At 35.0% G+C, this 20,896-nt stretch overlaps 2 protein-coding genes and 3 long non-coding RNA genes across 5 annotated transcripts; all 5 read right to left on the reverse strand.

Moving 5' to 3' along the window:
• Positions 1-413: 413 nt before the first annotated feature.
• On the reverse strand, positions 414-1,781 carry LOC135938059 (uncharacterized). The gene is made up of 4 exons (XR_010574596.1): positions 1,719-1,781; positions 1,007-1,042; positions 609-677; positions 414-542 (listed from the first exon to the last, which is right to left on the reverse strand). It is a non-coding gene; the product is annotated as an uncharacterized LOC135938059 (long non-coding RNA).
• Positions 1,782-2,567: 786 nt separating this feature from the next.
• LOC135935270 (uncharacterized) lies at positions 2,568-3,446 on the reverse strand. Its single transcript, XR_010574192.1, has 4 exons — positions 3,053-3,446; positions 2,896-2,970; positions 2,771-2,824; positions 2,568-2,712 (listed from the first exon to the last, which is right to left on the reverse strand). It is a non-coding gene; the product is annotated as an uncharacterized LOC135935270 (long non-coding RNA).
• A 3,982-nt stretch (positions 3,447-7,428) lies between these two features.
• On the reverse strand, positions 7,429-11,109 carry LOC135935986 (plasminogen-like). Its single transcript, XM_065478641.1, has 12 exons — positions 10,982-11,109; positions 10,779-10,925; positions 10,616-10,725; positions 10,277-10,438; positions 10,170-10,221; positions 9,686-9,808; positions 9,425-9,622; positions 8,372-8,599; positions 8,217-8,317; positions 8,002-8,166; positions 7,792-7,951; positions 7,429-7,734 (listed from the first exon to the last, which is right to left on the reverse strand). Exons 1-12 carry the CDS (start codon positions 11,064-11,066, stop codon positions 7,514-7,516), a joined length of 1,752 nt encoding a protein of 583 aa, XP_065334713.1. The 5' UTR covers positions 11,067-11,109; the 3' UTR covers positions 7,429-7,513.
• A 1,904-nt stretch (positions 11,110-13,013) lies between these two features.
• Positions 13,014-13,530, reverse strand: LOC135937699 (uncharacterized). Its single transcript, XR_010574532.1, has 3 exons — positions 13,483-13,530; positions 13,212-13,427; positions 13,014-13,154 (listed from the first exon to the last, which is right to left on the reverse strand). It is a non-coding gene; the product is annotated as an uncharacterized LOC135937699 (long non-coding RNA).
• Positions 13,531-17,605: 4,075 nt separating this feature from the next.
• Positions 17,606-19,633, reverse strand: LOC135937533 (cullin-2-like). The gene is made up of 9 exons (XM_065480686.1): positions 19,539-19,633; positions 19,245-19,479; positions 19,019-19,189; positions 18,747-18,959; positions 18,556-18,690; positions 18,356-18,500; positions 18,103-18,299; positions 17,836-18,051; positions 17,606-17,737 (listed from the first exon to the last, which is right to left on the reverse strand). The coding sequence occupies exons 1-9, from the start codon at positions 19,631-19,633 to the stop codon at positions 17,606-17,608; spliced, it is 1,539 nt and encodes a 512-aa protein (XP_065336758.1).
• Positions 19,634-20,896: the final 1,263 nt, after the last annotated feature.

Below are 20,896 nucleotides of genomic sequence, written 5' to 3' on the forward strand. Positions count from 1 at the left end.
TTTATCTTATTATGCTGCACAAAGTAGAATGTGAGTGAGGGATGAAATCAACATGTCTCGCGCGTTTAAGTCTCTGATTTTTGCTTACTGACTTTCGTGTTTGCTAAAATGCAGCCATCAACTAAAACCATCTAAACAATCTTATATGTTATTCCTTATTAATTTTACAAGTAGGTTGTAAGCCTGCTCACGTCACTAAAATAAATTCTATGTATATATGATAACGTATGAGTGCGCCGTCATGCAGCAAAATTCAACCAAAACTAATTTTCAAAAATAATTTTTTTCTTAAAGAGCGCATAATAACCAAAATGCATTTTAGTAAAATAATGGTACATTGAATATTAATTTATTAACAGCCGTTTTTTTTCGTAAGACTAAGAATTTTATTGAGATAACACTAATTTTGCTGAATCTTCTTCTATGGCAGGTTCTCCTTCTTTTTTTCCAATTTTTTAAACGTATGTGCTTGACGAAGAGCTCTTACTTACATCGTCATTTCCTACATTCCGAGGCAATGTAGTTCCAGTAGAAGAGCGTCTCTGGAAGAGAATGCATTACATAATGCGTTAAGTCTGATTTTAATTCAGATATATATGTGTGTATACATTTTGATCGGTGGTAGCGAAATAACTTGGGTTGACGATGCCGTCGAGCGATTTAAATCGTTGATGATGCTGTTAAATCAAGGGTTAAGATTAATTAAGATTATATAATGATATAAAATGTAATGAAAATAAATTTTCAGATGAACCTGGCAGTTTGACTTTCCTAGTAGAGCAACCATAAGAGAACAAAGGAACATTGTATATTGTTATTATGGGCCAGCAGAGCAACTTTGCCCCATATCTGCCCACATCCAAAACAAAAATGTCCCAACTTCAATTCAATTGATAAAAACAAAAAGTTTGCAAAGACTATGAAACTTATCTTGTTTAGGGAAATGTAATCCATTCAGTAGAGACCTCTTTTGAATCCAATTAATCTGGTTAAATTTATTGCTCACCCGAGAATCCTCATGTTGCGGCCACTGGTCTGGACTCTGATTGGAAAAATGAAATATTTAACAAGCATTAATTGGTTTTGTAGTGCGAAATCGATAGATACAAAATTTATGTAAATTATTTTAATTTTTGCTATTACGATGAAGGCAGTTCAAATTTTTGAATATTTTATTTTATATTAATACGTATCCTCCTGAGAGAAGAGCAACTAGTATTTCATTTCAATTTAATATTTCAGAATCATTGGAGGCCGAAAAATTACCTTCTGGGCAGTTCAATGAGTTTAATTATGGTTTCTTCATAAAAGTTATGTGTATATTTTGTATTTGTACAGGGAATCATTGACACCATAACATGAGGATAAATTTAAAAGTAGGATTTATATTTAATTTTCGAATTTAAAAAATTGCACTAAAACTAATCAACCTACAAAAATATATTTTGAAATATTTTTCCTATCAATCTATTTTGCATTATTTACTGTTCCCACCTTCACACCCTGGATGAGAAAATAAATTATTTAAGATGCATTTTTCACTACCACGACAGTTCTAAATCTTAGGATGGAATAAATAAAATAAAAATTTTGATTTTTGCAATTAAAAAGCAGGCATTCAATTAATGTTAATACAATGAACTTGCCCTCTTGAGAGAGGAAATTCTATTGATGATAGCACGACAGCCAATTTTCATCGCATCAAATTTATTGCTTACCTTTGCAACGCCGAACGGTATCATATTCTCATAGTGACAGGGCCAGTATTGTACCTGATTGGCATAATATAAGAGAATAGTAATTTAATTGTATTGTTGTCAATTGCGATAGTAAAAAATCTTACCAAATGTTTTCTAAAAAAATAGATTTAATCTCAAAACATCTGGTCTAAAAAACCACAAATTTTGAGCCGCAGATCGCTTTTGAGACATTTACAGAGCGTGACCTTACTTTCAATTCAATAATTTGTTCGAGATGTTATCGTGACGCGAACTGCTCGCTATCAGGAGGTCACTCACCTCGAAAGAGATAAACTGATAAAAAAAATTATTTTTAAATGTCAAAGTGAAAATGACAAGAGTCAAACAGACATAGTAAATTGCAGCTACAATGAGACACGCTCTGATGTGTTTTTTTGCTACTTAAATCTAAATTGTTTGATTATATGGCTAAAATTATTTTGCATACAAGCTTAAGTAATATATATGTGCAAACCATCTTGGTATAACATCCTTTTGGACCGTTCGTCTTGGTCATAGGTGCATTTCTATCTTCCTCCTGAAATGGAATCGAAAAGCATCAACCAATGTGTTGTATTGACATAATTCCAATTTGTCATTTCTTAAATTTCAGCAAATTGTCTCGTTTGCGGATACAATAATTTTCCAATGTCTCATCCAGCGAGCTTAAAAATAATATTTGCTAACCTTTGCTTCATGAATATTGCATCTTGACACGTTATTTTTTACTGTCATAGGCAAGTAGTCTTCGATGCCAGCCTGTAACGGAATCACAAAAGTGGTCAATCAAGGCAATACTCCGTACCTCCCGTGCGAACGGGTATAATTGGAATATATCATCAATTAATAAAAGGGAATTGAAAATGTTACGGATTTCTTTTACCAATGTTGGGAAACTCTCAATTTGTCTTGGTGTGATCAAGCGAGTATAGAGATTTTGGTCGTTGGTCAGATCACCCGAGTGCAGGTTATACTAAAATCCAACACGTCTATTATGAATGGTTATCAATGGTTTAAATATTTTTTCTTACGAGAGGGTAATACAGTTTTCCATTGTTATACTCCGATTTTGAAGTGTTGAAGTACTAAAAAATTAAAGGAACACAACGGAGCTATTTTAATATGGTATACCAGGATAGATTTGATTTACACTGACCGTGCAGATTAGGAACTCCTTGAAGTTGTAGCTATTTATTGCATCCCTCGTCCATTGAGCCAAAACGTTCTCACCCTTTTAAAATAGATCAAGTAAAAATGATCCAGTTATTTAATTGTTTCTGCATTTTTTAAAGGTATAAACATATTAAATTTACCCGTTGCAATTTCTTCGTATGTTTTTCCTTTAATTCATTAACTCTCTCAACGTTAGTAGGTGCTTTGCTGATGATTGATCTGGCGGTTCGCTCGTTTTCCGCTGTGCCGTACAGACTGTTCGCTGCTGAGAGGAAATCGGGCTTGTTCTGCAGTAGTGGTATCAGCTGGTTAAGCATATTGACAGCTTGCAGACTGATCTCCGTGAAGGACGTCCAAATCAGAGCCATGTGAAACGCGAGTTCGCTCGTCGCGGACCAGAGAGTGATGTACTCAATGAGTAGGCAGACCAGCTTCCCCTTATCCGCGTCCTTAGAGCTCAAGATCTCATCCAAGCGATCAAGCAACACAAGTTCCAAAGCAAAACGTATATGATTTAGAGCAACAAGCTGAAAGAAGATTAGCATAAATTTGATTTTTAAAAAAAAAAAAAAAAAAAAAAAAAAAAAGACAGTTGACAGAAAGTTGAGATTTTTTAATTTGCAATCATTGCTTGCGTTTTTATTTTGTTTGTCAGTAAGAATCAAATTAAAAAAAATGCTATATAATGTCCCTGCTTTTGGATTCTATAGTAAAATGAAATAAAAACTTCTGAATGAACGTTAATGACGTGAGAAAAATTGATTCTCCTAAAACTAAATAATGGAATTATTTGTCTGGATATGACTGAGTTACCCTGCAGAACCGTAATAAAGATTAATCTAAAACTAAATAAAATGTGTAATGGCATTTTCACAATATTTTATACGATCAAAATAATGCTACCAAAAGTATATTGGTTTATAAATCCCACATGCGTGTTATTGCGAGCTTATACCTTGCTTTCCTCGTTCGCATTACTCACCAACTAAAATTGCTTGCTAAAATATTTTAATTTTCTCGGCGTTTCGCGGTTCTTTCTTTGTTTTTTGTTCTAATATGAGACTTTTCAACGGACATTATTGTCTCGTCTTCAAGACTATAAGGATATACTTACCTGGCTATGGAGGTTCTCGCGATTCTTGTACTAAAAAAAATGAAAAATTTAATTTTGTTATTTTGCAGCGACTGGAGGAATATTTACCTCTTTATAAAGGTTTCTCATCTTGTAAAGCAATCGCTTTAAATCGACGTGCGTGAGAAATATGACTAGGGCTTCGGATGAATTGCCTATCTCAATCATCATATCCATGAGCTCCTGTGCATCAGCGTCGAAATTGTTTTTGTCCTGTTTGTTTATAATTAGCGCAAACACCATCGCCTTGAATACTTTGGTGTACTGTGGCTTATTTATCTCATGGTGTGGCACGTGGACGAGCATCTTTTTAATCCTCTCAGCCAAATGAAAATCGATGGTGGCGTCCAAAGCCTAAAGGGGGACTTGCATTTTTTACTTCTCTAAACTTTTAGAATGGGGACCACAGACCTGGTACATGTACTTCCAGGGTTTCCGGAACTCGACTGTATCCAGCATTTGAATGGCGAGGATCAAAACATCCACAGCGCTTTCCAAGCTGCTAACGTTAGTAATCAATTTCGGAGTGGCGATACATAAGTTTATCAGCACTTTTTTCAAAAAAGGGGCTTCCACGTTTTGGATGGCGAGATGGATACTCCTGATTCGCATCCAAATTATTCCTTCGTCAATCAAAGGATCTGTGCAAAAAAATTCAACCATTTATTTTTAAAGAGTAATTTATATTATTCATAATTAAGCACATTACTCACATACTGACGAGTCCAAAGTAGGGAGCCGTTTAGGCAACGAATAGGTAATGAAACTTAAGCTTTTATTTGTACTTAGACGTTCCAAGTTGTTGTTTTCGGTGAGCAGCCAGCGCTCGTCCCTTTGGGATAATTTTAGCTTCTTCATCACATCGAGTTCGTTTTGGCTTAATGGCTCAGTTTTGAATATAAACACGATATTCATAAGTCTGCAACCCAAATGGATTCACAGTTTTAATAATTGTAAAAGATAAATGGATGTAATATATTTTTTGTTTGCAGGCGGCTACCCTTAAAAATTGTATGGTGCTCGTGGCACTTTAGTTGTTGGAATTGCTGCTCTCGTATCTGTTGATGGCAGGAATTTATTTCCCGCATGCGTTTGGAATTCGCTCTTTCAATTTATTAGAAATGTAAACTTACCGGCAGATAGCCTGTGACTCAAACTCTGTGAAAATTGTGCTCTTTCGGATGTAATCAAGGAGTTTGGTGTAAAATGCTAAGAATTGGTTCGCATGTTCACAATCAAGGAGGGATTTGGACAAACTGAAAATAAAATATATTTTTACGTCTCTAATTAAAGTGCTCACAGTTGTTTGTAAGATAAAGAAAACCAACGCTTTCCTGTAGGATTCATAGAATTCCAATCACCAAATATTCCAAGAGTATAATGTGTCTACGAATCCTATAAATCGCTCGACTTTGCAAACACAATTTAATCATTAATTTATTGCAACTTTTGTTAAAATTACCTGTAAAATTCGTCACTATAGTATTCAACAAAAACATCATCATGGTAGATGTCTGCATGGTCTTGAGGTTTCTTTTTCAATTGTGACATATTGATTATGTCTTGTGCGATTTTTAGGTATAAAAAATAAACTGTCTTTTGACTAAAAAGAAAAAGGCAACCGGAAACTAAATGAAACGATCACCGGTCACGCTAAAACAGACAGCTCAAAATAGAGTGATTCCTACACCCCAGGCCTTGCAGTTGTGGTTACCACGTTTGTATGTGAAGTGGATGATTATTCCCACATCGTTTTTCACTTCCCCGACCATCCTGACAGGTTCCTCGTCGTTTAGAGAAAATATTCTGCATTTTCACCGGCAAATAATTGCGTACTCTAGATTTCTGGCATTGTCGGCCGCAACAAATAGCTAAATGAATTCCATTCCCTTCCATCGTGAACTATTTTTCTTGAAAAAGTTTTTAACTTGCGGAGAACAGAGCGCAGTCACAATAGCGCCGAGTCCAAACACCCTCGACAATTTGGCTCGTGTGAGAGGAAATATGGAAGTGGCAACGAGCATGATGGAAAGGTACCTGAGTGACCAAAGGTACTTAGCAATGAAAGGAAATGAGGAAAAGGCCAGAATAGAGGAAGAAAACTTAAAGAAAGCATTGGAAAAAAGTATGATTTTTTATCTTAAAAAGGCGGGTATTTGGGAAATTAGCATGATTCGAGATAAAATTAACCGTCGTGTCAAATTAATTTATTTTTTATTTGTAGAGATCCCGGAAATAGATTGGGAGAAATCTGCCGCATCCAATGGGAAATCTTTAAAAAGAAAACGACAAGACAAAGGTAAGAAGAAATGGCAGTCTGGCAGCAAACGGAGCGAATGCCACTCAGATAATTCTGAAAAAGAGAAGAAAATTGATAGCAATCTCAAAAAAGACATAAAACGGCTTCAGACTTGATCGCACGACAAAATTCTCATCTCCCCAGTACAAGTTTTGTACTTTCGAAAGGAAAATTTCATGTCAAATTTTAGTTGTAGACGATTCAATAACAATAGCAACATTTTAGAATTATAAGATCCATCTAAATTTAGGGAATGTATATAGGACCTCTGTAAGAGTGGAGTAAAAATCGACTTCATATACAACACGTCACCCTTTTTGGGTTGCCATGCATGAAATTAAATAAAAGTCACTTTCCACCAACTTAATGCGTTTTATTTACCAACACATATGCACAATTTAATAATTATGATTTTTTTAAGCATGCTAAAATAGCATTTATTTCAAGTTGATCCAATTTTAATTATATATTCAGTATACATTTTACTGTCATGCGGAATAGAGGAATAGAAGGAAAAGAGAATTGTTCGAAGGACGCCCCTATTAAATGAATTTGTGAAATTGTTGCGTTTAAAGGCTTTAATTCCTCCAGCACGTTTTTCAAGCACATAGATCTGATGATATATGATTTTTCGCTAGCATCCAATGCTTACGTCATTTCAATATATCTCCTTATTGAGAGAGTAAATTTGGCCTTAATTAATTTGGTTCTTACCTGGCAGTAAGTACACTATTTTTATAAAAAGCTTGTTTACATTTATTTCTTACAACCAATTACCACGTAACTAATTATAGTTTCATAAAACTTTTAAAAATTAGAACAAAATTTCATTGCGAGGGACACTACTTATTAAGTTTGTGTAACCTATTTGCGGAACGCCTGTAGAAAAATTATTGTTGCATTATTTACAGAGAAAAAAAAATAATTTTTTGTGATGGTGACGATTTGAGGTGTTGCGGGAAAAACCAACATAAATAAGCTGGATAGTTACGGTCCAAGCACTCCAAGCCCCGTGAATTGATAATCAGTGTGGAAGTATCATAGACTTTGCAGGTCTATTGGTGGAGACAATAAAATATTAATCATAAAAAAATGTTCACATTATTTATTCAATATTTTCCTCAATTTACCAACAATATTTATTTTAAAGGTTTCCATTCAAAATTACCGTCAGCGAAAGGAAATGTCAGGAGTGTTTTCCACGATCCAGTCAACATAAGCACCGACGTCAACAAACAAATTATAGCTATTTGGGTTGCAAAAGATTTGCTCACTTCCTTCAATAAGAACCTTTTTTGACATTCCGAAACTGACGATTCCTCGAATAAACCATTGGCCGTTTCTCTCGACTGTCAAACTACCTCCGCTGTCTCCACTGCAAACGCTCGTTCCTTTAAAAGAAGTAAAAATATTTGATTGCCAAATTAACTGTCATAATTTTTGCCAACCATTCAAATATCCGGCGCAGAAATTATCTCCAGGTCTCAAATATTTCCCGAAAAATCTTCTATTTTGAAGATAGCATTCTTGATGAGATATGATCCTTAAGTTTGCCTCTTGCAAGACATCTGGAAGTGTGTAATTGTCCATAAGACCAAATCCTACAACCTAAATTGGACGGGTTAGTCTTTAAAGATGATGTTATTTCTTTTACTAACCACAGCCAATTTTCCCGTGACGTGGTCCAAATCAGAGTCTTCGTTCCACAAACAAATTGGTCGAACTTTTTCCGTCACATCAAATTCGTCATCAAAAATCAACAGACCGACGTCGTATTGAAATTGGTTGAATGTAAAATTTGGGTGTGTGATGACCCTGCTAGGCTAGGATTTTTAATTAATTTGTGTTAATTTGAATTATTGTAATTCCTTACAGTTTTTATTTGTATGCCAGCAGTATTTTTTTGGATCCTATCATGTGAACCAATGGAAACTTCAAATGTGTCTGCAGAATTTCCAAAAATACACTTGGCAGCTGGAAAATAATTTGTTTTAATAAATTAGCTTGCACCGATCCTTCTATCGTCACCAGTCAAAACCACCTTTCTTGAAATGAGTGTACCGCCGCAAAAGCTATCCCTGATATTGATCTTAATATTGGCGTGCCAAGGATGTTGGCCTATCTTGGCTTCATAACCTGAGAACACGTAATGAGTCGGGGCAGTTTCTTCCGTATCGTGGACAGTTGTTTCGCGTCTCCGTCTACCAAGTCCCAGCTTTTTTCCACAGTTTGGGAAACTCAGGTCTCCGTTGAACGCTATGTTTGAATCGTTTTTTCAAATTAAATTAATTTTCCTTTAAGGTTTGAAATAAACATTGTCAACGAACGCCCTGTTTGCATGGGTCCCTAATATACATGGACGTAATTTTCTGGAGGAGTTGCCCTAGTAATCCTACATCGCCCCCTAAAATATTGGGAAAATTTAAAAAATTGCCTATCTTAGAGAGGTTCAAAGTTTGCGAATTGATAAGAGATGATTTTTCATAGAAGTGTATGTTATTATGTTCAGATCGGGGAAAATACTAAATTGTAGTCAAAAGTGTTCTATGTTTGACGCTTAACAAAGTGTCCATGTGAAAAAAATCCCAAATTTAGAGCCCCTATAAAATAGGCAATTTTTGGGATTTTAGAATGCCACCTAGGACAACTAGGGCAGCACCTCCAACAAATTTCGATCAAATCTACGTACCCATGCCTACACAAGGAGTTGAAAATGTTTATTTCAAACTCTCAGGTATAGAGGAAAAAATAAATAATCGAATATATAAATGTGTTTGTTCCTTTTGTGACGTCTAGAAATTAATAATAGCCTCACTCTCATTTTGCCTTGGTATTAATACTTTTAAGACTGTATTTTATTCTACAGTATGTACTTTATTCAGAAAATCCAATTTTCCTCATTGAATTGATTTTGAAAATTAATCTCGGGATACAGAGGTATTGCACGTGCATGGCAAATGTAGGAATAACGCAGTTTTTGCGAGATTTAATAATTCAAAATTAGTTAAAGTAAAAACAAACAAATTTAACAAAAATATAAAAAAATCTGCATATTATTTTTAAACATAAATTATTGTATACCTCTCGTTAGTTTTTGGGATGGGGTCGGAGATAGAGCCGAGATTCCCTTGGCGTGCTGTTTGATCCATTCCGTGTGCGGCAGTACGTCATAGTACAAATTGAATTTTTTGTCATTGAATCCATCGGCCCGACTAAACAGGTCTTCATTGAAACCTCGCAAGAAGTATCGTCCATTGTGATAGTTTACCAAAATACTTCCTGTGACACAATTTGCATACAGATGAGGGTTGTCTTTCTAAATTAGTTTAAACGAGTCCTGACCGTATTGTTTGAAGTGAAGCGATGAAGCACAAATGTACCAGCTTCTTGAAGGTAATTTCTTTCCTTCGTTATCTTCCGTCCTGGCACTGGCACTAAGGCATTGAGACATTGGCACGATGGTTCCTTAAATAAATTTTACATACCAAGTCATGAATAAATACTAAAAAAATACGAGTTAATTCATTTTTTAATTTTTCGAAATTTGCTATAGAAAAATTAAGGTTTTGAGACACCGGCCTTTTGCTTAAAATGGATTTCCCTAAAAACTTGAGTTTGTTTCGAAAAATAGCAGGCAACTTAAACTGTATGCTTACAGTAAAGTACTACTCACCAATAAATAACAAATCAAATGTATTTATAGTATAGGCATATGTTCAAACGACTGATGAAATGATGACGAATTGAACACTGTCATCATACAGTGATGAGAACTGGATTTGAAAGTTATCCGGAGCATTAATAATGAATATTAAAAATTACTCACTAGGGGAGAGCGTATCCTGCCAGTAAATATGAGAGCAGTTGATTGAAGTGTTCTAAAGAATCTGATTTTTAAAATGTGTTCTTTGGGTGTTGCATTTAAAGCCATACCTGTGATCTGTCCCACTCAAAATATGGTGAATCCTGTTGGCCTGTCAAGTCCATTTCGCTGCCACGATTGAACAGGCAAATTGGGCGTACCAAAATTGGCATTTTCTCTGTTATATAGAGGTCGAAAATAGGATAGTTGCTCATTTGAATAATATCGAGCAGCTGCGAAAAAACGATATTTTGGTTTTCAATTAATGAAAATGCAAATTTTTAAATATATAAGAATGTTTTTGCTAAAATTCTGAACATAACTTTATTAAATTTTAATTACTATTTTTTATCAATAAAGTTTTAAATAAGCTATTAAATTAACAATTTAACACGTTTGTAAATATTTACTTTGAGGTGCTTGCCGTTGCACTCAGTTGCATTATGATTGTTTGCACACTCGCCAACATAGATTTTCCCCTGATTTTTCGCAACGCCACTTGGTAAATATCTGCAGCCGTCTTTGAGACCAAAGGTTAGCGTTTCAATTCTTTATGCATATAGAAATATGTACCAGTCAGTATAGACCTGGAAGAGATGACTACTCCCAGGCAGCTGAAATTTCCGTAATCGACATATGCCATCCAGTTGTTTTGCTCGCAGCCGCTTTTGTCCCAAACGCCACAATTCTCGACACTCAGATTCTCGCCTTCGTCAAAATCTGCACCAAACGGAAAAATTGCAAGCGATGATATTGGAATAATTATCGTTTCTTACACGGTGCTGCTAATTTAGAGTTGCAAATTGTAATGGTGAGTAATATAAACAGCAAAAGGAGACAAGACTTCCTTTTCCGCATCATTTTCGTTCGAGCAAGAACCACCTCCGCTACTGTGATGCTCGGCTCTCTTCTTTTAAATGAGGAAATTTGTTTATTTTTCGATTCAAAAGAGTACGTAGTGATCCGTCATTATCTCGTGCTATTTGACCTCCAAAAAATTAATCGAAAACATTATAATATTTTTTATTCCTCGAAAACCTTTCTCTACTTTTAAAAACATTTGTACTAAAAATAGGCCTAAGTAATATTTTTTCCTGTTCAACCTATGCACCTGTTTAATTTTATCAAAGAGCAATAATCATGATTTGACCGCGTCTTCATTCATTATTATGTGCGCGCGACTGCTAATTCAACGGGCTATCAACTCTCCCACTTTTTTGGAACGGGTCAAGTCAAGAGAAACTCCGCTTGGCAACAAAATTGCTGCTAAATAGAGCGCCAAAGCAGAGGAAAAATATGACACCGAATCTGAAGATATGATTAATAGACGTGACTTATTATTGAAAGTTTTGTAAAAATCAGTTAAATTAAAATTTTTTGAGGTCCACTGGTTATCAGTGTATTATTCCAATTAATAAATTCAAAATGAAACATACGGCAAATAAGCTAATCAGAGTGCGCAATTTAATTACACTATAAATAGGGTTTAGATATTTTTTAAGAAAAGACCTTTGTGTTTTACTGATTCTGGAGAGCAAAAAATGCGAAATTATGATCATCTCTGAGAAAACCAATGCTGTATCTGCTGTCTTTATTTTTTGTATAAAAATATTCTTGTGAACTATTAGAAAAGTGGAGGACTAAATTAAATTAAATTTAGCTAGCAATAATTTAGATCATTCTATGCTCATAATCATTTGAATTTATTTCTGATAAAAAATAATTATTGATTGTTATTTTGAGATATTACATTTTGACCACTCCAAAGTAAATTTTCCCAGCGTTGGTTATGTAAAAATGAAAATTGAACATGAATATCAAACAATTAATATAAAGTACTTTTATTTGAAGTAACACATTAACTTAATCAAGCAACGTATTGGTACACATTATTATTATCTGGCTTCCTCGACAGATACTCCCTCTCAATGAGATTTTCGATTTCTTTTTTAATCATTGACGCACTGGCAGAGAACCTTCCTTCCGTTTTTGAAATCACCTAGAAATTGAAAACATTAATTTTTTGAAAATAATGAGGAAAACATGACTAAATAGATATCTAGAATTATTTTTTACCTCAGCTATGAGGTCATTGTGGCACATTTCCTTCTGATTTTTCATGACGCGCATAGTCACAGTTTGAAGAAAACTTTTGCGATCGACTTCAACTGTCTTTATTATCTCGCTTTTCTCTTCAAGCGTCACGCGTTTGCTAGCGGCAGGAATTGTTACTCTGGGTTTTTTGTTCTTGTACCCTGCATTGAATTTGAAAGTGCTAGCAGCACAAACCTCCTAAATAAATAACATTTTATTAAATCCTGAGTAATTTACTATGATAATAGAAAAATATACCTTTGTGTCGCATTTGAGAAATTTGCTATCAACAAGAATGGCCATGTGTCTTGCTAGAGCGTTTTCGTCGGTGTTTAAAAATGTATTTACTTCGTTGAAACTTATTTGGTCTCTATCTTGGAAGAGCAGCAATATCGCCAGTAGAAATGTGTTCATGGTGACTATATACTTTTTCTCGCCAATATTGATCCATACCTCACCTGAATGAATAACATCCTTGTTATTTCGAGGAAAGCTTTTTTTAATAATCTAAACATACATCGACTAAAATGGTGCATCCAAGTCAGTTTGTGATCGTTATGTTTCCTCAAATAGAATTTTTCGAATAGGAGCATCACGTTTTCTATAACATTAGGAGGAGTGAATTTCAGGACGTTCTTATAGCTCATCGGCCAAACCGCAGTCTAAAATACGCAAGAAAAAACATTTTTGTTTGACTTTCATTAATAAATTGAAAAAAATTACCGTTGATACTTTGATCGTAAATTTAATACCAATAACGTTTGTCTGCGTGAATTCATTTGTGAGATCTGATGACAGTTTGTTGTCCGTCAGCATTGTTGTCAGTTTTTTTGCATACTCGAAACCACATTCTTGCTAAAATATTATTTCTTTTTAATTTCTCTGTTAACAAAAAAAATGTTTCAAATTTACCTGCAGTAATTTAACCATCTCTTCTTCAGGTTCAGTCGACTGAACCGAATTTTGGATCAGCCGACTAGACATCAGTTGCGCATAAAACTTTTCGAACACATCACTTTCGTAGATGTATGGGAAAACAGTCTTGAACGAGTAGCTCAATTCTTGATAAACTTTAATATTATCAGGCATGTCCTTTTCGCGCAGAATTGAATCGCAATATCTGGCCAGCTGGAAACCAAATCAAATCATTTAAACAAAATATTTTTGAAAATATTTATATTACCATTTCAGCAGGGGTTAGAGGAATATTCGCTTCTTTCATAGCATTTTTGCTCATTACACGAACAAATGCTTTATCGAGTACTGTTACAAACGAGTTATCGTCATCAAAAATCTCTCTGATCATGTTACGGTATTTTATATGGCATTCCAGCAGTTTATTTATGAATTTCATGTGAACCTGTTGAACGATCATTCGTCAAGTTAATTATTATTGGCTTTTTCTATAACTTACGTCTCGTCCTTTCAAATTAGTGATGCTTGCAATCAAATTTTTTTTACTAGATTTTGGAAATTCGATTTTAATTCCTCAAGATCATAGTTGGGGATGTATTTTAAGAATTTGTACAGAGATGCCAATTCATTGTTCCGCTCCTCTGCAACTATTTGATCGCATTCACTCAAAACCCGGTCTTTTTTGTCAGTGAAAAAATGCTGGACAAAAGCACTCTTTACTTCCTCAACCAGCCTAGAGAAAATCAATATTAACCGTTCATTAATAAAAAATAACACCTCGTTCATTATTACCCTTCATTTTTTAGTATTCTTGAAGTCAAATCTATGTTTGCTTGAATCATCGCAAGTGCTTTTTCCACGTACTTGACAGCTCCGAGTTCTTCCACCTTAATTCCACTTGATTCTTTTCTGTAGCATTCGCTCATGCCCTCCAAGAAAGGCATTTCAAAATTTTCTCTGTACGCCTGCTACACAAAGCATAATCTCAATTTTAGATAAACAGTCAGAAAATTTTTTTTAATTACATTCCCTCCTGATATTTGAAAAGCTTGTTCAAAGGAAGAGACAACTTCCCGCATGATTTCAATACTCATGTTGTCTATTTCATCTCTTTGATTTGTGAGGATCTTGCTGATTAGCAGTCTCACAATGTCTGCTACCATCGGCTCAAGCAGTTCGGTCTGCCATGCTTTCAGCTCTGCAAAATACTCATCAAATTTGTGCTCACAGATTTTTTTGGTTAAATTTTTCTTACCTAATTTTTGGAAGGGCTCTAGTGCAGTTTTGCCATTAACATCTAAATTGTCCATATATCTGGATGAAAAGTTAAAAAGAGCATTGAAATTACTTTTATTTTTGCCTATCGAAAGAGCACTCACACCAATAATGGTCTCATACCATTGCAATTCTCTCTGTACTGGCACCAAAGAGTGCTGTAGGTACTTGACAACGTTTCTAAAGAAGTGCGACTCAGATGACCTTTTGAGAGTTGTTTGACGAACCTTTCCAAAGTCACTAACACTTTTTTTCTCAAATAGTCTTCATCTTCTTGAACGGACAAATGGTAAACATTTCTGTTAATTTATTTATTTATTGTTAAATATTTAACAAAATGAGTAGATTAAATTAAAACACTCACTCAAATGCTTGCAACCAATTTGGTACCGACACGCTCTTTGAATTTAGAATGTTGTTAATTACAAGCTCCAGTTGACGCCACTTAGCATCTCTAACAGCCATTTCCAAGATTCCTGAACACATTGTGCTCACGGTACTGGAACGAAAAACTAATAAATCGATGAATAAAAAGAAATTTTTTAAGCTTTGAATTTATTTTTGTAAGAGCATAAACATGGTTTTATAGGTCGCTTTAATTTAATTGTGCCCAGAAATTAGTGGATACACTGATTCTCAACGTCCCTAAATAAAATGATTCTGTGGCGTGTAGAAATTTGTTTCGCAGGTTAAGCGTGTACTTCAAATTGCTGGATAAAATTCAACGCATAGCCTATATAGAGATATATATTCTTAGTTTTTATAATCCCCGACTTTTACCACCTGGAGTCTGAGAAGAAAGGTGCAATCATTTTTTTGTCAGTCCATCTCTGTCGAGAATGACGACCCCCTGATAGCGAACAACTTCGTCCCCCGCAATAACATCGCGAACGAATGACATGGGCGCACGGGCCTCATTGTAGGAAGCCCAGTCAAGAAAAAGAGCAGCGCACGTGTTGCTGCCCCCGCACCGTCAGGCTGCCGAAAGCAATCCGAAATGGAATCGTCATTGACGTCATTGTAAATGCAAGAGTCAAATGTAGGCGCAAATCAGCCCGCATTGGACCCCAAATATCGCTCGGGTTCTCTCACATTGCAAAAATGTGCATGCAAAGTATGCGCTCAACAATGTAAGCCAATGTGGTTAATTTTGATGTTAGACATAATACATTTTCAATATATATAAAAATTCAAAAAATGCCTTATTTTTTCCTTAAAATTAGACGCACACATAAAAATAAGAATACTACATAATTATACATATACCTTTGAAAATCTTCTCGAGAGATGAGGAGCGTGAAACTGGCAAAGCCATTTAAAAATTCAACAGAGGTGTCTGAACGCCTCTCTGATTGGAACCACTTTAAATGTTTCATACAGTCGAATAGGTTTTATACTACTATTTTGTGTTTGCGCTGGAGCTGGCACAAATATCAAATATTGAATTGAAAATTCCGTGCATTCTCCTCGATGCGAACAAATATTAAATACTAAATAGAAAACGAGTGTTTGTTTTAAAACAATGTTTGTTTGAAAATAGTTACACAGTAATCAATATCATTTTCATTGAAACATTATTTCGCATAGATTACACACAAATTCGCGAATGGTTTTTGAGAAATGAGCTATTTTACCGCGAACAGGACGAAATGTTTTTGACCTTAGTGGTCATATATTTGTATTAATTAATGATATGTATGTACCACAGCAAAACAAAAGTTAAGATTTGTAACCATAATGGGTTTTAAAACAATTGTCTCATCTATTCAACTTAACTATCAAACAATAGAACTTTCTTCAGCAAGAATAAAATTATTATTATTTTGTCAATTCAACCATTTATTTTGCATTGCCCTAAAACCAAGATGTAATTTCATTGGGAAAATAGACCTACTTCATAATTATTGTGTATTTATGTGATATAAATCGGGCGTTGTAGATGAAATTGTATATAGGAGTGCGCACATATTTATTTTCACAGTATTACACAATATCTATCCGCCATTGAAATTGAAAGTTCCCATTAATTATTAATAAATGCTTGAATCGATTTTTTCTTAACTTTGCTAGAGATAATGTTAATTGTTATTGAGAGAAACTGTGGTGATTCTCCACTACGTACAAGAAACTCCCGAACATTTCCCAAGTAAATTCCAGAATTTAACGTTCCAGAACATTCGTTTCCAATGTACTCTTTTCAAAATAACATATATCAATTGTTATATAGTTGAGAGACAAATCGCATTTCCAACTGGTTGATGTAGTATTGTACTAAAAATTATGACAATAAAAATACTCCCGATTTCGTACCAAGTAATTGTATGTATATTATACAGCAGTAGATGTGTGTGATTCAAATGGACTCCAAATTGTGACAGGATGTTCCAACACCGGATTTCAAGACTTCTTGTTGATTTTGTGAAAAGAAGAAAAGAAGCAGTCTAGGTATAATTTGTCGTGCTTCAATCACCCGACACCTAAAATACGCCTACAAAACTAAAGGCACTGCATCCCGCCACTGCATCAGTAAAATCTCCCTCTCAGTGCCACCAATCTCTTATTCTTAAAAAGAGTGCCTCGCAGGAGTGGAAGTCTACGGCCCGATGCATCTCAGGTTGCAGCAGCCGCCGGCCAACACCGACCTCGGCGTCGTGAAAGTGTAGAAATATATGCCACCCGCACTGCAAAAGTGTGTTCGGCGGCACAGTTTCCCTCTCTATGACAGGCGAATCTGACAGTACAAATTTTTGGTGATGTTCCTTAATCAATTAATCTGGCCTCACGGCTGCTATTTTAGCTTTTTTGCAAGCAATATGTCACTCTGACTGACATTTTTATACCTTTTGGCTGAAAGGCACAAAGTTGCTGTACTTTAATGTCCATTTTTTGTTTCAAAATATGACGGAAGATAATATTTGTGCTACATGATTTTCCCCAGCTTCATATTCTATAAAAACTTTTCAGCCTCATAGCTACTTGTTATCACAGGTTCTCACGGTTATAGCAGACGCGATTCAAGGAAACAAGCATTAAATGTTTGCGTCCCCAAACAGAACTAGATCGTTAAGGAGGATGAGTACAACAAACCCAAAAAAGATAGATAATTTAATTTTTAATTAGGCGAGGTATTGGTATACATCTGTTTTCGTTGCGTCCCTCTGCAAATATTCCTTTTCAATCAGATTTTCAATGATCTTTTTGAGCATTGGCATGTGGACCGTAAATTTTCGTTTCGTTTGAGTAAACACCTGGAATTCAAAACAAATATGGTAATTAAAATTGACACAAAAAAGCAAAGTAAGTGATAACAATTAGCGTGAGAGAAAACATTAATTAATAGAGTTACCTCATTAACCAGGTCGTTGTGGTTCATTTCCTTGTGGTGCTTCATGATGCGCACAACTGCAGCTTCAAGAAAATATTTGCGGTCTTCAGTTAGAGTCTTAATCACTTCTTCCTTTTCTTCAGGCGACACGCGTGTGCTAGCGCCAAGAATTTTAAATTTAATGAGGTTCTTCTTGAATGCCACATTAAAAGTCAAAGTGCTCGTTTCACCAACAACCTGGAAAATATATTGTTATACAAAATAATTTTACTCATATTTTTGTCCTACATTGGTGTCACAATTGAGCAATTTCGGTTTCACAAGGGAAGAAATATGTTTTGAAAGGATCTCTCCGTTAATTCCCAATGATCCTTTGATACTGCTGAAACTGAGATCATCGGTGTTTTGAAATAGCCACAAGATAGCCATTTGAAAGGTGTTCATTGTGACCATGTACGTCCTTTTCACGTTAATATTTATTTCATCTGGAGAAGAAAGAAAGATTTAGAAAATCGGCTTGTCAAGGTGCTGTGAAACTTACTCGAGCTCAAGTGGTTCATCCATTTCAGTTTGCGACCGCTGAAATTTTCATTGTAGAAGCCTTCAAACAGGTGCATCGTTGTTTCTATCACGCCCGGAAGAGGGAGGTTCAAGACATTCTTTTGGCTAATCGGCCAAACTGAACACTAATAGAGTATATTTTTATATAAGTTAGAAAATATAAAATTATAAATTACATACCTTTGGTATTTTGACCGCAAATCCAAAACCTATTTTTTTATTCTTCTGCGTGAATCTGTTTGTGATATCTGCTGACAATCTTATGTCCATCAGCATCGTTGTGAGTTTATTTGAATACCCGAAACCACATGTTTTCTAAATTTTCATCATACATTAAATTCTAAAAATATTAATTCAATAAATATTATTACCATGAAGATTTTAACCATTTTTTCTTCAAGTTCCATCGACTGGACGGTATTTTGTAGCAAGCGCTTTGCCAGCAATTTCATATAAAAATTTTCAAATTCATCTCCCTCATCGATGTATTGGAAGATGGTGTTGAATGTGTGGCTCAATTCTTTGTCCACTTCACCCTCAGACATTTTCGTAGTAAGTAAAAGTGTATCACAACGCTTAGCCAGCTAAAACAGAATCCTCGATGTTGGTAAAAAGAATCAGCAATTTTGTAAATTACAATTACCATTTCGGCAGAACTGATATTCTGATCTTTGATAGTTTTATGGTTAATAACGTGATGGAATGTCTGGTCGAACACTGCCACGAACGGAGGGTCATTATCAAAAACATTTTGGACCATGTCCTGGTATTTTGTATGATAATCAAGCAGATTTTTAATGAAAGTCGTGTGAACCTATATTGAATAAAAATTAACCGTGTGCAATTTTGTCGATTTTTTAGTCAATTACATCATTTCCTTTCAGGTTGGAGACACTCGCGAGAACCTCTTTCTCGATATGATTTTTTAGGTTGGTTTTTATCTCCTCAAATTGGCAGTCAGGGTTGTACTTCATGAATTTGTACACAGCGGCCAGTTTACCATTCTGCTCCTCTGCGATCATTTGCTTGCACTCGCTTGAAACTCGTCGCTCAGCGTTTGTAATAAAGTGATGGATGAAAGCAGTCCTCACTTTCACGATTGATCTGGGAAAAAAACTTATTTAATATTTTTAAGATCTAAAACAAAATATATCGAGTTTTACTCTTCTTTGAGAATTTTTGAGGCCCAAGCGACTTCTTCTTCCAACTTCACGGTCACTTTTTCCACATACTCAACAGTTCCATATTCTTGTTGCATTCTGCTCGATTCTTTATTGTAGTATTCGCTCAGACCAACCAAGAACGGCTTTTCGAAACACTCGTCGTAGATCTGATGTAAATCAATACATACTTGACTACAATATTAACAAAATTACATTATTTAATATACGCTGCTTTTGCTTCCAGATTGTTCATCAATCCCAACAAAGGAATCGACAACCCCTCGCATGATTTCTAACTTCTTAGAGGTATGTAGACATTGTAGACCATCTCTTTCATGCGTGGCGCTTTCTAATAGCAATCCGACGAGCTTTGTCACCACGGGATCAAGCATTCCAATCTGCCATGCTTGAAGTGCTAAGAAAATAAATTTATTTTTGCGCTGATTTGATTTAAAATATCGAAATTCTCGTACCAAGATGTCCTGTGCGCAAACCGGTGAGTGTATTTTCGTTTAAAGATCTAAATAATTGAGTTAATTTATAAACGAATGATGCTTCTTATTATTTAGAAAAAATACTCACACGAAGAGTGATTCCAGGTAATTGCAAACTTCTTTGTATTCGTTCCAAATAAACATGTAGGTATTTAGAAAGTTTTCTGTTTCAGCGTCATGCATTTGTTTTGAAAGCTTCCTGACGTGTTTCGCAAGAATATATTTTATCTCATCATACAAATCCGTATGGTCGTCATCCCCGTAAACCGCCAGATTGTAAACATGCCTAACATTTTTTAGGAAGTAAGTACAACCTTATTTAAGAAACATATAATTATAAATTGAGACACTCACCGAAACGCCTCCGACCAGTCTGGTATTGACACACTCTCCACCATTAAAATTTTGGTCATAACATTTTCCAATCGGGACCACGTTCCGTTTTCCGTACCCCTGTTCATTTTTGAGCTCGACATGTTTGCTATCTTGAGACAAACAGTTGAAGAAGCAGCCGATTATCTGATTAAAAATTAATTGATCTTGAATAGAATTGAAACCATGCTACTTTCAGAAAATTATTGAGTACATATACTGTGAATGTGAGAGGAAAAGAAAACAGAAAGACTTTAAAAAAATCCTGGGATGATCATTATAATAATTAATAGGCAGGATAATACTAACTTATTTCAATGTACAAAAAGAAACATACCTCTCTAAAACTCTGCTCGAAGCAACTAACTTATTAGAAATTTGTAGCTGAATAGTGAGACAGAACACCCCCACAAACCAAATTATGAAGACTTCAGTGAAAACATGTTTTGTGTTTTAAAGAATAGAAACATATAGTTGAAAATATAATATGTA

This window comes from Cloeon dipterum, chromosome 2 (assembly GCF_949628265.1).
Source record: "Cloeon dipterum chromosome 2, ieCloDipt1.1, whole genome shotgun sequence".
Lineage (NCBI taxonomy): Eukaryota > Metazoa > Arthropoda > Insecta > Ephemeroptera > Baetidae > Cloeon > Cloeon dipterum.